Raw genomic sequence first — 14,622 nt, forward strand, 5'->3', positions numbered from 1 at the left:
ATTCAAAAATCAGTGAATTGGTGGAATTGAAGCTTATATTTTTTTTTAGCATCTGCAACTGCAATACATTGGCAATGAATCCATTGACAAGGTTGGCTGATTTTACTTGCATGAGCAGGTACCGTGGTCCATGTGACGGCATCACTGCTGGTGAGCCCTAACAGCAACATCAAAACCAAATAGACCAAAAAAAAAATGTGAAACAAAGGACAAAAGGGATGGAATAAAAGCAGCACTAATTACCTTTAACAACAATCTCTCAAAGAAGAAAATTTATGGATTTCTTAGCAGCACAACTGAATTACAAATCACTAGTAATCTAACATATACGCCAAATATGCCCACGACTGCAGCTCATGCAATAATGCAAATAAATCAATGAAATCTTCAATAGAAAAGCATCAGCATGACCTGTTGTCATAGATGATACCACTGTTCCACTATCACCGTTACGATCGTGATTGTTAATCATTAATTTAACATCAAAATATGGCTACAATAATATTATCAGCCTCCCATAAGCAGCCATCTCAGGCCCGTTCTTTGTTCAGCAGTGAGCCTAGAAGGAAATCTAATATCGAACTTGATTCTCAAATTTCCCTTCTTACCAGGTTCCTTCGCAATAGGCATGCCTTCCTTTTGAATCACCATTTCATATCCTGGGTGGATGATTTCTGTTATGGGTATTATCAGATTTCGTGAATCGAGCGTAGTTAAGTTAATGGTTGTTCCAGTAAGTGCTTCCCCCAGAGATACCTTCTGGTTGACGGCCAAATCATTTCCATCCCTTTTAAAGACTTCATGGGGCTTCTCGTCTATAACAAAAACAAGATCTGCAGGAACAACATTTGGTTGCTCATTGCCCTTCTCTGGAAAAGTGATCTTTGTTCCCTTCTTCCAACCAGGCTTGACATCAATGGTCAGGATTTCATCCACAGCTGTCACTTTACTGGAAACAAAAAGCAAAGTCAAATGCCACACGGAACACACATGCAGGTTCATTAGTTTTCACAAAAAGGATATCCGACCAGTGCTTCACATTGTGAATAATTCACTAGGTTCAAGATACTCGGGCCCACAGGAAATCACATGGGATGGAATATAACAATAATGTGCTCAACAGGTGCCACAATTTTACAATAGAAGGGAATTGTGCCAAATAGCGGAAAAAATCAACCAGACAATGTGAATGCAAAGGAACAAGACTGTCCTTGCTAAAAGCAACAATATTATTATAAAAAAATCAAATGTTTCTAACAGTGAAGAAGTTAAAGCATAGAACAATATGATTTCAAGTATTCAGGATCAAGAGAGGATTGAAAATCTATATATGCACAAAAAAAGCTCGCCCTTTATGCTCTATTAGTCTTCTGTATTTGAATTAAGAAAAGGAAAAAGAAAAAGAAAAAGAGGAAAAACAAAAAATCATCAACGGGATTGTAGAAAGAGTCATACAAAATGGATGAAAATAGCCAAAATAATGTTTTATTAAAGAAAAAAAACAAAATAACAAATAAAATAGTTGTGCTTTCATCAAACCACTGCTTGCTAAACAAACAGCTGCCATACTATCAATCTATTCCACATGGACACTTCATTTAGCATGCATGTCTCATGTCAGCATGACATGACATGGGACACAAGCTAGACACACCAGGACACTACAAGAACATAGTTAACATATGTTGGGCATTAACACCCGTGTCCTTTAATTTTTCCCTTTTTTGTGATATTGATTGTTCATTTTGTTTATCCTTTTAAAATTTGTCATTGATTACACTATATTTTAGTTTTCAACTCAGATATATATATATATATATATATATATATATATATATATATATATATATATATATATATATATATATATATATAACTTGTGCCCAAAGAAACCTTCACTTAACAGAAAAAGTAATTCAAGTAATAGCATACGCTTGTCAAGGGAGTTGTAACTGATCCTCCTAACAGTAGAAAATGGATAAAATGATACTGACAAAGCCAATATTTCTTTAAGGTTTTAGAAACTCTATATTTTGAACATGTGATTTTAGACCGTGAAGGTAGTGAATTATTCCGAGTTTAGAAATTGTACATGTTTGCAGCTCAATAATCAATGAACAGTGAGCTACTCACACCAAAATTGGTATTTTATTGAGAGATCCTCCAATCTCCAAAAAATATCCTCTACCAAGTTGAACTTGATTGAGTTTTTTAAATGTGTCAAAAAATGATTACATCCTCCATACACTGGGAAATCATGTGTAACTTGTAGGCCATGTAACACGGACTCTTCTAATAGGGCACCTCACCCGCACCCATGCTGGTGCGACACTTGGACACGGCTTCCTTTTTGTTAGGTGAAGTTAACCACACCGAGGTCCATTTCTGTCCAAAAGTAGATTAAGTTAACCCTAACCAAGTCCAGTTTTATTTATATTATATATATATATATATATATATATATATATATATATATATATATATATATATATATATATATATATACAGGTAGTGTTAACTTAAAACTGTTAAAAATTATATATATATATATACACCCTCCCCGCACCCCTGAACCCAAGTTTTTTTGAAGTGCTGCGTCACCACATCTACACCTGCATCCGCACCTATGTGACATAGCTTGTAGGTTACTTAGGCATATTCCAGCTCCATTGTTGATTCCGACATTAAAGGCTAAAGCTAGCAATCATATGGAAAGTTCACTTTTGGGTGCAAGGCTCCACGTTGGAAACCACTTAAAGATTACTTTCGTGTCTAAGGTCTGATCCAGGGTTATCGGAAACATATAGGGCTCGAGGAAGCACGCTTCCCAAAAACACGTTTCGGAAGCGCGAAACATGAGTCTTCCAAAATGCATCGTTTCCGAAATGTGCAGGGAAGCAACCTTTTTAAATGGGAAGTGCGCTTCTCATTTATGGGGAAGCACACTTCCCATTATTGAGAAGCTCGTTTCCCAATCGCTTCCCAATATCAAGAAGTAAGTTTTCTTTTTTTTTAGGCTTGGAGCCTTTAACAAATTTTTTCTTTTGCCCAATATCGGAAAAACTTGATTCCCACTCGAATCCTCGGTCGTTTTCCTCTTCGTTTCCTTTTCGCCTCTGGTTCGCTTCATAGGTAGCTTCCCTTCTCGCTTTCGAGATGATTCTCGGTATGCTTTTATGTTGTCTCGCGCTTCCTTCTTCCTAAAAATTTAGAAGTGCCTTCCCGCTTTCGCTTTTCGAATTGCTTCCCGCTCCCGCTTCCTCGACTGGCAACTATGGTCTGATCTATCCAACATATGAAAGATGGAGCATTCCCTCATGTTGGCTAATGCATCTAATTAAATCTAGTGGCCATCAAAGACTAGAGATGTGGATGACTTAGATTTGGTCCATATGTAGGCATTAGCATTACTGAATCCAACCTAATTGGTTCTTGCCTCGACGGATTTATATTTGGATTCGTAGTTGGATTGGAAAATGTAATGCTAAATTGGATTTGATTAACTAATTAGATATGTTTTATATGAAACAACTAAAGTGAATTTGGATATCAAATCTAAATCCAGTTATTAATCAGATGCTACCTGCTCTATTGGATCTGACTAAACGAATTTGGATTGCATCAGATATCCAACCCAACTCTACCAATAACATTTTCATTTAGAACTAACAAAAAATCTTGCATGGCTAAATGCTTCTGTATTTTGTCAAAATAGGCAAAAACTGTGCTTTTATGTTTTTGAGTTTTAAAGAGTTTTTGAGGGTCAAAACCCTCATTAGTATAGAACATACCGGACAACTTCCCACACACCCTAGGAGCCACAAGACCGTTTTGGAGGTCGATCTTTGTGTCGGGGAGAGGGCTTTCATGATTTCTTGCATTTCCACCGTTTTTTAACCTAAAGAAGTGGGTTAAGGTAAAAAAAATGCATTTTCACCATTTTTCCACTCAAGAAAATGGGTTAAAGTAAAAAAAAAAATGAGTAAAATTACAAAGCTACTCTCTACAAAATTTATGCTTCGGGTGCAACAGCACCCCTCCAACTTACCGTAAAGTTGAATGCATGAAAATTAAAGATTTATATCAAGGTAGAAATCAGGCTCCACACTCCAATAAAGATGGTGATCCTGCATGACAATGGGGCACTCAAGTAATGAGTGAGAACCGATTGAAAATCGAGTGCAACTATTTTCATTATATTTTTGTTTATGTAATATGAAAGCATGAGTCTTGTGACATGTTTTTTATTGTAAGATATTAAATATTTTGCATTGTTCTTGTGAGATAGTTGATGTTTGATGATGTCTTATGCAACTCATAGAGACATAAATGCTTCATATGTGATTTTATGGTTGCATTTTGTGCATTTCTTCATTGTTTTGTTTGTTATGATTTTTTAGAATTTTTGCTATTTTTTCTAATTTTTTAGAATTTTTAAATTATTTTTCAAAATTATGATTTTTTACGATACGTATCTTATTTTGGGCCTAACCGATACAGATTACGATACAATACTTACAACCTTGGGTTGGACACAATGACCTGATGTGATAGTTTTATGAGATTGTCAACGATTTTAGGCTGCATAATGTTCTAAGTTGCATATCATGTCATGTATTGATTAATGGAAGTTTGCATCGCATAGCAGCACATTGTTCGAGAACCTGGTGCTCCAGTGCGAGTATGTAATACCTCATAATTTTTTCTTTATTTTTAATTTAATAAATATATTTTTTATTTAAATAATTGTATTTTTTGGTGTCTGTAATTAATATAATATATATGATATATATATATTGGCTGACGCTAAAGTGGATCTTAATATGGATCTTGGACCCATTACAAGATCCATGATCAAATTATTGTTAAGACTAGTCGACTATTAGTTAGTTTCAATATTTTATCTTTAAAGTTATTATTTATTCTTAAAAGATGGATCTTTAGAATTTTACAAATAATGAGGGACCTCTTTGTAATTTGTTTATTAGGCTAAACCTCTATTTAAACAAGAGGTGTTTAGCCCTAAAGAAAGATTATGATTTGTTTTTCTTCTCAGCTGCTCTCTCTCTCTCTCTCTCTCTCTCTCTCAGTTCCTGTGCAGTATTGGGTTTCTCCACATGGTATCAAAGTTGAAGGTCGTGGGAGCGTAAACCAGAGTTTGATATGTGACAGAGAAAAAAAAAAGGTGCGTGCTCTACCTTCTTTAATTTGGGTGGCATAGATCTGATAACAGATTTATTGTCTGACAAGAGTCAAGACATAGATCTGTAATCAGATCCATAGAGCTCGGCAACATCGCTGTCATCTGGACTGTATATCGTCAACCGTGATGCCTTCATGAGCTGTGATTTTATCAATTGGACCTGGATTCAGTCGTGAATCTGAAGCAAATCTTATAATGTTAATCCTGGATCTGGATGATAAAAGAAATTTCTGATTATTATGGTGGAACACTTCGATCGATCTGGGGTTGCCGTGAATGGAGTATCGCAACTTTTGTTTTTTTTTTTGTACCGTGAGCAGTCTTCATCGAAACTGTGTTGCCGTGAATGGGGTATCGCTTGGTTCAATATTTTATCTGTTGTGAATCATGTACCGTGAGCAGTCTGCATTGGAGCTAAGCTTCTAACATAGCTGTGATTAAATACACAGATTTTTTTTTGTCGTGATCAAAGATGGCATGGAGTTTTTTGTTGGTTGCTCCTGTAGAGGAGGTTGGAATGGTTCAGATCTGATCTCAGATCTAATGTATTGTTTCTTCAAAATATCGTGGGGTGTCGTAGCTTATGCAGTGTGTCGAACTTACTGTGGGTTCGTAACACATTCAGATTCAATCTGATAAGTTTTTTTTCAATTTTTTTTTTGTCGTACATTGTAGCAGTGTTATCATTTCCTGCATAAGCTTTTTTCATTATGGCTGAAACTCAGAATGCTGATTCTAAGACTGAATCTACTGGGGAATATAAGGCTTTTGTGAATCCTTTTTCTTATGGGTCTTTGGTGAAATTAAATGAAACTAACTATGCCAGGTGGTCTCGAACCTTTATGATGTCGGTATCTGGACATCGTAGAAAACATATTTTGCTGGAAATTGAACCGAGTGATAAAGTGGGGAAATATGTTACTTGGGATGAAGATAATGACATTGTTATGTCATGGATCATGAACAGTGTTGAACCTCATATAGCAGACGGTCTAATCTATTATAATACAGCTAAACGGATGTGGGATAATCTTCGAGATACTCTCAGGAAACAAATGTGAGTCGTATTCTGCAAGTGGAACAAGAAATATATAATTTGCAGCAGGGAGATCAAACATTGGCCCAGTACTATACATCTGTTAAAGCTGCCTTTGAAAGGCTTAATGCTCATAGGCCTCTATGTTGTTCAAAGCATAAGGATCATCAAGAACAGACCATGGTTGCTCGGTTCCTCACAGGGCTATCTTCCGAATTCTCGGTTGCCAAAGTCCAAATGTTAACTGGATCTGATGTACCTACTCTAGCTGATGCATACAATCGCTTGAGCAGACTTGTTTTTTCTCTCCCACAATCTCATCCTATATCCCAGACATCTGCCTTAGTTGTTCCTTCTGGTTATGGTCGTGGAAATACTATGAACATTAGAGGACGTGGTCGTGGAAGAGGTGTGGGAGGTAGAGGTAAACTTCAATGCACTTTTTGTGGAAAATCCGGGCACTTAGAAGACCGTTGCTAGGATAAACATGGACAGCCTTCCTTTCCTGCATCGAGGCCTAATGCTCCAAAAGCTAATGTTACAAAACTAGAGGTAGCAAATGCAAATGAAGCCTCGTCTCCCAATGACTGCATTTCCATGAGTTGTGCTGAATATGAAGAACTGATTGCTCTTCGTCCTTCAAGCTCCTCCTCTCCTGTAGCCGGTGTGGCCTATGCAACAGGGAACCATCTTCATCTCAATGATAGTAAGTAGATTATTGACTCAGGTGCATCCAAACATCTATATGGAAATTCTCATTATTTTTCAGATCTAAAGGATATTACTACTCATCGGGGAGTCTCATTAGCAGATGGAAGCTCTTCTCCGGTAGTTGGTCAGGGAAATGTTTTTGTATCTTCCTCCTTGCATTTGAAGAATGTTCTTCATGCTCCTTCATTTCCTCAAAGTTTACTTTCAGTGAGTTGTCTTACAAAAGAGCTTAACTGTAGAGTGATATTTGATCCTGTTAGTTGTCATTTTCAGGATTTGCTAACGGGGAAGAAGATTGGTGGAGGCTCTGAAGAAAATGGAGTCTACTACTTACATCATCCAGTAGGGCACAGTTTTGATGCAGTCGACTATTCCTCAAGTTCTATTCAGTGGCATCGTCATCTTGGTCATCCGTTATTGTCAAAGCTTCGTCATGTCATTCCTCAAATTCCGTCTACTACTTCATTTCAGTGTGAAGCATGTCAATTGGGCAAGCATCATCGGAGTTTGTTCCCTTCTAGTCAGAGTCAGTCCAGTCATAAGGTCTTTGAACTTCTTCATGCGGATGTATGGGGTCCTAGTAAGATTCCTACTAGGACTCAGTGTCGATATTATCTTGTTATTGCTGATGATTTTTCTAACTTGTCTTGGGTATTCCTAATAAAAGAAAGATCTGAAGTTCCTAGTATTATTAAGTCATTGATTCTTGAAATAAAAACTCAGTTTAAATCTGTTGTTAAGATTATCCGCACTGATAATGCGCTTGAGTTCAAAACAAAAGCCTTGCAATTTTATCAAGACCATGACATTCAATCTCAAACCTCTTGTGCCTATACTCCCAACAAAATGGGGTGGCTGAACGAAAACACATGCATCTTCTTGATGTAGCTCGTACCCTTATGATTCAATCCAATGTTCTTGCTTCCTATTGGGGTGATGCTGTTATCACAACCTGTTATCTGATCAACCGTATGCCTTCATCATCCGCGGACGACAAAATTCCTTTGCACATCCTGAATCCCAATGCTCCTCTTTTCTCTTTCTCGCCCAAAGTTTTTGGGTGTATTTGCTTTGTGCATAAACTTGGACCTGACCGTGATAAATTAGCAGCTCAAGCAATTAAATGTATTTTTATAGGTTATCCAAAGAACCAAAAGGGCTATCGATGTTATGACTCTATTTCTCATCGGGAGTATGTCAGTGCGGATGTATCTTTCCTGGAGTCAGTTCCATATTATTCTCATACTAGATCTCAGATGCAAGCTGATCTAAATGACTCATTTTCCCTTCCTATTCCTCCTTTCCCTTTGGAATCTGTACCTCCATTACCAGGTCCCACTCTACCTTCCTCACGGTTTCACAATCCCCCATTGGTATATGTGCGTAGAGCTCCATCTCATCCTGAGCCTTCTCCTTCTTCTTCTCCTGAGGTAAGTATTCCTGATGACAGTGATCCTCCTGTTGATGATAATAGGCCAATAGCTCTATGTAAGGGGACACGACAATGTACCTTATATCCTATATCTCATTTTGTGTTCGATGCCAGAATTGGAAGTCAGATAAAAGCTTTTATTTCCGCCTTATCTGCTGAAACTATTCCTTTGAACTATCAACAAGCAGAGCTTGATAGTAGATGGAAGCAGGCAATGCAAGAGGAAATGGATGCCTTATTGTCTCAACAGACGTGGGACCTGGTTAATCCCCCAGTGGATGCAGACATTGTTGGATGTAAATGGGTATATACTACCATTTGTCTAGTTCTCTTTGTAGTTGTTCACCACGGATGGTGTCTGTGTCAACTAGATGTGAAAAATGCATTTCTATATGGGGATTTGTCAGAAATAGTATACATGCAGCAACCTCCTGGGTTTGAGGTTGAGGGGGAGTGTCAGAAGGTGTGCATGTTAAAGAAGGTGATATATGGTCTGAAACAAAGTCCTCGTGCATGGTTTCAAAAGTTGTTTGACGTGATGTCAAAGTTTGGCTTTAAGCGGTCAACGTCAGATCACACATTATTTATCAAGAAAACTAACTCAGGTCTAGTTGTTATGGTGGTATATGTGGATGACATCATCCTTACAGGAGATGATATTGAACGATGTTGCAGCTACAAAGGCTCATCTTCAAAAGCATTTTGTTACAAAAGATCTTGGTCCTCTTAGATACTTTCTGGGCATAGAAGCTGCCAGAAGTAGTGAAGGCTTGGTTTTGTCTCAACGTAAGTATGTTCTTGATTTATTAAAAGAAACAGGAATGTTGGGAGCCAAACCATCAAATATTCCCATAGATCACAAAGTTCAGTTGTTGGAAGAAGGGTCGAAACATGTGGATAGCAAAAGTTATCGCTCATTAGTAGGGAAGCTACTATATGTGACTGTGACTAGACCAGATATTGCTTTAGCAGTAAGCAAGATTAGCCAGTTTATGGAAAATCCGAATGATGTACACTGGAATGCTGCAATGATGATTCTCAGGTACTTAAAATCTTCCCCTGGAAAAGGGTTATTATTTAAGAAAGGGGGAACCCTGGAGATAGTCGCCTACTCTGATGCTGATTATGCTGGATCTGTTAAGGATAAAAAATCTATTACTGGATTCTGTGTGTTTATGGGGGGTAATTTAATTTCATGGAGAAGTAAAAAACAAACCGTGGTTGCTAGGTCGAGTGCCAAATCATAATATAGGGCTATGACCCAAACAACAGCTGAATTGATGTGGGTTCGAAATGTATTAAATGATCTTGAAGTGAAGGTCTCATCTCCTATGGTGATGATGTGTGATAACAAGGCAACTACGTATATAGCAAATAATCATGTGTTTCATGAGAGGACAAAACATATTGAAGTTGACTGCCACTATGTAAGAGATATGGTTCAAGCTGGACATATCTCTACCTAGCATTTGAACTCGGAGGATCAAGTTGCAGATATGTTTACAAAGCCTCTTGCTAGGCCCAATTTCTCAAAATGTTGCAGCAAGCTGAGCATGATCGATATCTATGCTCCAGCTTGAGGGAGAGTGTTAAGACTAGTCGACTATTAGTTAGTTTCAATGTTTTATCTTTAAAGTTATTATTTATTCTTAAAAGATGGTTCTTTAGAATTTTACAAATAATAAGGGACCTCTTTGTAATTTGTTTATTAGGCTAAACCTCTATTTAAACAAGAGGTGTTTAGCCCTAAAGAAAGATTACGATTTTTTTTTCTTCTAAGCTGCTCTCTCTCTTCCTCTCTCTCTCTCTCTCTCAGTTCCTGTGCAGTATTGGGTTTCTCCACAATCATGATAAGATAAAATTTTTTAAACTAAATTATATTAGTGATAAAATAGTAAGAAGGTAATATATATATATATATATATATATATATATATATATATATATATATAAGAGTTTGGTTTAGGAAAGACTTCCATTTCCAAAAAGAAATAGAAGACTTTCTATTTCAAAAGGGACGTCCCCTCGATAGGAAGAGTCTTGTTTTATTTATAAAAAGGGGTGTTCTCTCTCTCTCTCAATATCGATTTTGAGAGAGAGAAAGAGCTAAACTGAGAAAAAAGAGAAGAGGGGGAAGAATCGTGAGAGAGAGAGAGCACCGAGAGGGAGGCTACAGCGTGACCCCTTCCTCTCCAGCGTCTCCTAATTTTTTTTGCAAACGTACAGCAAGGTATGGGTGTCTCTTAAGATCTCGTAAGTGAGGGATTATGCATGGATTGAATTAAGCATAGGTTTAAGCGAACCCAAAATAGTTTCAATCCCTGTTTTTTTTTTGGGGGGGGGGGGGGGGGGGGGGATTTATTAGCATAAACAAATTTTGTTTGACTGAGTAAGATCTGATATTTTTTATGACCTGATCAGATTTCTTTTCCCATGCTCAGAGTATCGCACATATTGATTTTTTTCCCATGCTTAGATTGTCGCATATATTAAATACAATAGCTGTTCAGATTTTCTTTATTATTTAACACATATGGGTTTAACAGCATGCACGATTCAATAAGCGTGTCAGTATTTATAAGTATATTGGATACAGATTTTGAATCCTACATGATTTTCACGTTTTGATGTGCTTCAAGGCATGATGCTTGGCTGGTAGTATATTGTTTCATGTTGATCAATCTCAATAAGGTTTTCAAAAAAAATTATAACATGTCAGTTTCGATAAGTGTCTGACATAGATCTGAACCAATAACAGGTTTCAGATCAGTCCCAGACTGAATGTGCATGATCTGGTCCTATAGAAAGAAAATAAATAACTTGGACCAGTCAAGTGTGTGTGTGTTTTGTTTTATTGTTTTATTACTATTTCCTTTCCAAAGCCTGGTACTTGGGCAATCACTTATGCGGGATGGACTGTTAAATTCTTAAGACTGCTTATGTGGTTGTGATGTGATCAGCAATAATAAACTTTTAGTGTAGGTTTTGTAAAGATTTAGTGCATGCCATTAAATTAAACCTGTGTTTTTCTTTGTTCAATGCATGTTTAATTAATTAAAGCCTGACTTTTTTGGGTGTACAAGTGTCGTGTACACACTCGTAGATCGGGCTAGTGGGATGCAGTGTGCATATATATAATCTGATTTCTTTTGTTGTGTGCTGTATGCACACAATCTAAAGACCAGGACCAGATTCGTCGGAGAGTACCAAATTCTCCTTAGGACTCGTCCATGTTAAAACTGATTTGTTAAAAGTTTAGTCAGGGTTTAATAAACTTTGGGTAAGGACATGATCATGGTAGTCTGTCCTTATGTGTTTCTAATCTGATTTTCTTTAAAGACTGATGTAGCATGTGCATTCTTTTGCAAGAACCCATATTTTTTGGGGCTGTTTTCAGTGCTGAACTGGGACAGATTTCCGTTATTAAAACTCGCGTATGCGAGTGGGGTAGATGCTGAATCATGCCTGACAGCCAATCAGACTTTGAGATACATATATATCCAAGTTTGGCTGAAAAGATAAATCTGATTTTTGGAGTCATTTGGTGTTAACCTAATTGGCTTTATATATATTTGGCATTGAGCATTACGATTAATAAACTTTGTTAAAATCGTTAAATCTGATATGTTACTGATTTGGAAATTTGTTTTATATTGTCCAAAATTTTGATTTCCATTAGAAAGAGTGCAATGCTGAACCGTTTTAAATTTTTAGCCAAATTTGAAATTCATAAAAACTGAATTGGGTGGATTAGAAAGAAAATTTTGGATTTTTGCTATCATGATAAATCTAAGTTGTGTATTACAATATGCAATGGTTTGTGCTATGATTATGCATTGAGGTGACACCGTGAACACAAATTTGAATATTTATGTATGATTGTTGTTCACTAAAAAACTTGCAATGCCATTTAAATTACATTGAATTTACATTGAATTGTGGAGTGATTGTGTATGAACCACAAATGGGCCTTTGAAGGTCAAGAGCATGTGTTGCACGCGAAATAATAAGTTTTAAATGCATTGCAAAATTATTTTGTATTGCTTTTGAATTAATTGCATTGTTGAAATTGATAGGGCAAAGGCCCGAATTTGTTATTGCATGTTGATTTATATAATTGTAAAGAACTCTTAATTGATTAAGAATGATAAAAGAGACCAAACAGCATAATAATTTTTCTTCTTTCGTGACCTTCTGAAAAGGTGGCAACTTTGGATAGCGGTCATAGGGAGACTGTGAGGATACTAAACACTGTGTGCATTTCTTTTTCAAGAACCCGATATATGGTTAGTGTTCCCAGCCGCGGTTGTAGGAAACTTCCGCTACTTTGCCTAGAGGGAGTGATGTTAGACTCAATTGCAGTTATTGGTATACCGAGAAAGTGGCGTCAATGGATGATTTTTTTATCGTCCCGGCATTAGGTGATGATTCATAATGTTTCGATTGATAGTGATAATTCTCAACGTCGGCCGAGGAACATGTGTAGAGTCCAGTAAATAAAATACAAATTGTGCGTAAAGATACTACTGAAAACTACCTTGAACCTCAAAAATTCAGCCCATTTTGAATATCCATGAGTCTTATATAAGTAAGAATTTAATTGTGTGCATTAAGTAAGAACATGCATGCAAAAGCAATACTGATAATTAAAGTTAAAAAGTCATTTGTGCATGTTGCATTGATTCAAGCATCCTTAAATGGTTAATTTAGTATGAGAGTGATGGTTGTTTGAATTAAACTGCTTATGTTTGCAAGCTTATTCTGATTATGTGATGTTTGATGAGTCTTTTTAAACTTATGTTTAATTTGATTTATGCTAATTTCCTTATTATTGGATTTTGAGAGGGTTTCGTATGAGAACTTTGGTTTTTACTCCATTTTTAAAATTATTTTTTAGATACTGAGACGCAGTAATGGAGGAACCAGCTTACTGGAGGGAGCGAGGGTTATGTTTTTGGTGGCCGGGATTGAGACAAAGTTGGGAGTTTTGTTTTGAGAGAACTTGTTGAACTCTAAATGAGGATCATTTTATTAAATTCAATTCAATATAAATTCATGGTTTGATTTATTCTATGTGTAGAATGATTGTTAGGTTGTGTATTAAATATGTAATGTGCCATGGGTGCCTCAGATATCTTTTCGCCATGTTTTAAAATTATTTTTTCTTTTCAAAAAAAAATGCAAAAATTTTGACGGTCAGTTTGGGCTCGTTACAGAGTAGCTCCAAATAATGAAAGAAGCAAGATTAGAAGAATTGGTACATTAGTAGGGCCTTCAGACACTGACACAAATGGAATGCAAATAATGATTCAGAAGAAGAGCACCAGGAGACACAAGCCCTCGACAGTATGTCATTTCTGATTATGAACAAGAATTGTTTGATAATGAAGACAATTGATAACTCTTGTTGTAGTGAATTATGTATTTGCAGTGAACTTTCGAGACTTTTCACTTTTTTAGTCATGTAGTCAACTATGTAGTTGTAGTAAACTTTTATGTTTGTAATGACCCCAACTGACCCTCTTAAAAAAAGTGACATTTAAAAAAAAAAAATTGTGAAAACTCACCTAAGGATCCGAGGCATCACAGATTTAATATATCAAACCACAAACTAAACTATGCACTGAATCAACTAAAGAAATAAATCATACTTCATTAATTTAAAGCAAATGTCAAATAGTCTAAAACATAAAAACCGGCTATATCAACTCAAGTCACCCTATCAGAAACCAAAAACTAGTCACAAGGCTCGCAGTCTCCAGCCAGCTAGTCAGGACATCACTGAGCATCCGTGCCTGTAAAACAGTTTGAAGAAAACAGGTAAGAACTAAAGTCCTTTGTATGAATTCCTCTAAAAATCCAAACAGTAAAGGAAATAGCATAAACAGATTCATATATAAACTTAAGAGAAATATCACAAACAATAATTTACCACAATCAACTTATCATTCAAACATTTAAACAAAATATCATGTAAAATCAAATATTATGCAAAGCTAAATATACATAAACTAATGTTGAACAGTAAAATATGCATGATTCAGTGCACATTCATGAATAACTTATTAAGTTATTTATCAGAATTGTTTTTGCATGCATATCCCTATTAAATGTATACAAGTTTAATTTTCACTTTTCCTTAAACCCGAGGATACTCAAAATGGGCACAAATTCTCGAAGTCCAAGTTAGATTCTCAGTTGTATCTTAACATACAATTTGTAGTTTATTATTAGATTCCA

The 14,622-nt window shown here is 36.2% G+C and overlaps 1 protein-coding gene across 1 annotated transcript in view; it reads right to left on the bottom strand.

Annotated features, from left to right (window-relative positions):
• Positions 1-218: 218 nt before the first annotated feature.
• Positions 219-14,622, bottom strand: part of LOC149827842 (uncharacterized) — a 42,992-nt gene continuing 28,588 nt past the window's right edge. Inside the window, exon 3 of the mRNA XM_090019683.1 lies at positions 219-949. Within this exon, the coding sequence (XP_089875809.1) occupies positions 508-949 (442 nt within the window). The 3' untranslated portion in view covers positions 219-507. The remainder of the gene's footprint in view (positions 950-14,622) is intronic.

The sequence above is a fragment of the Nuphar pumila genome, chromosome 10 (assembly GCF_984573655.1).
Source record: "Nuphar pumila chromosome 10, dmNupPumi1.hap1.1, whole genome shotgun sequence".
NCBI classification, from domain to species: Eukaryota; Viridiplantae; Streptophyta; class Magnoliopsida; order Nymphaeales; family Nymphaeaceae; genus Nuphar; species Nuphar pumila.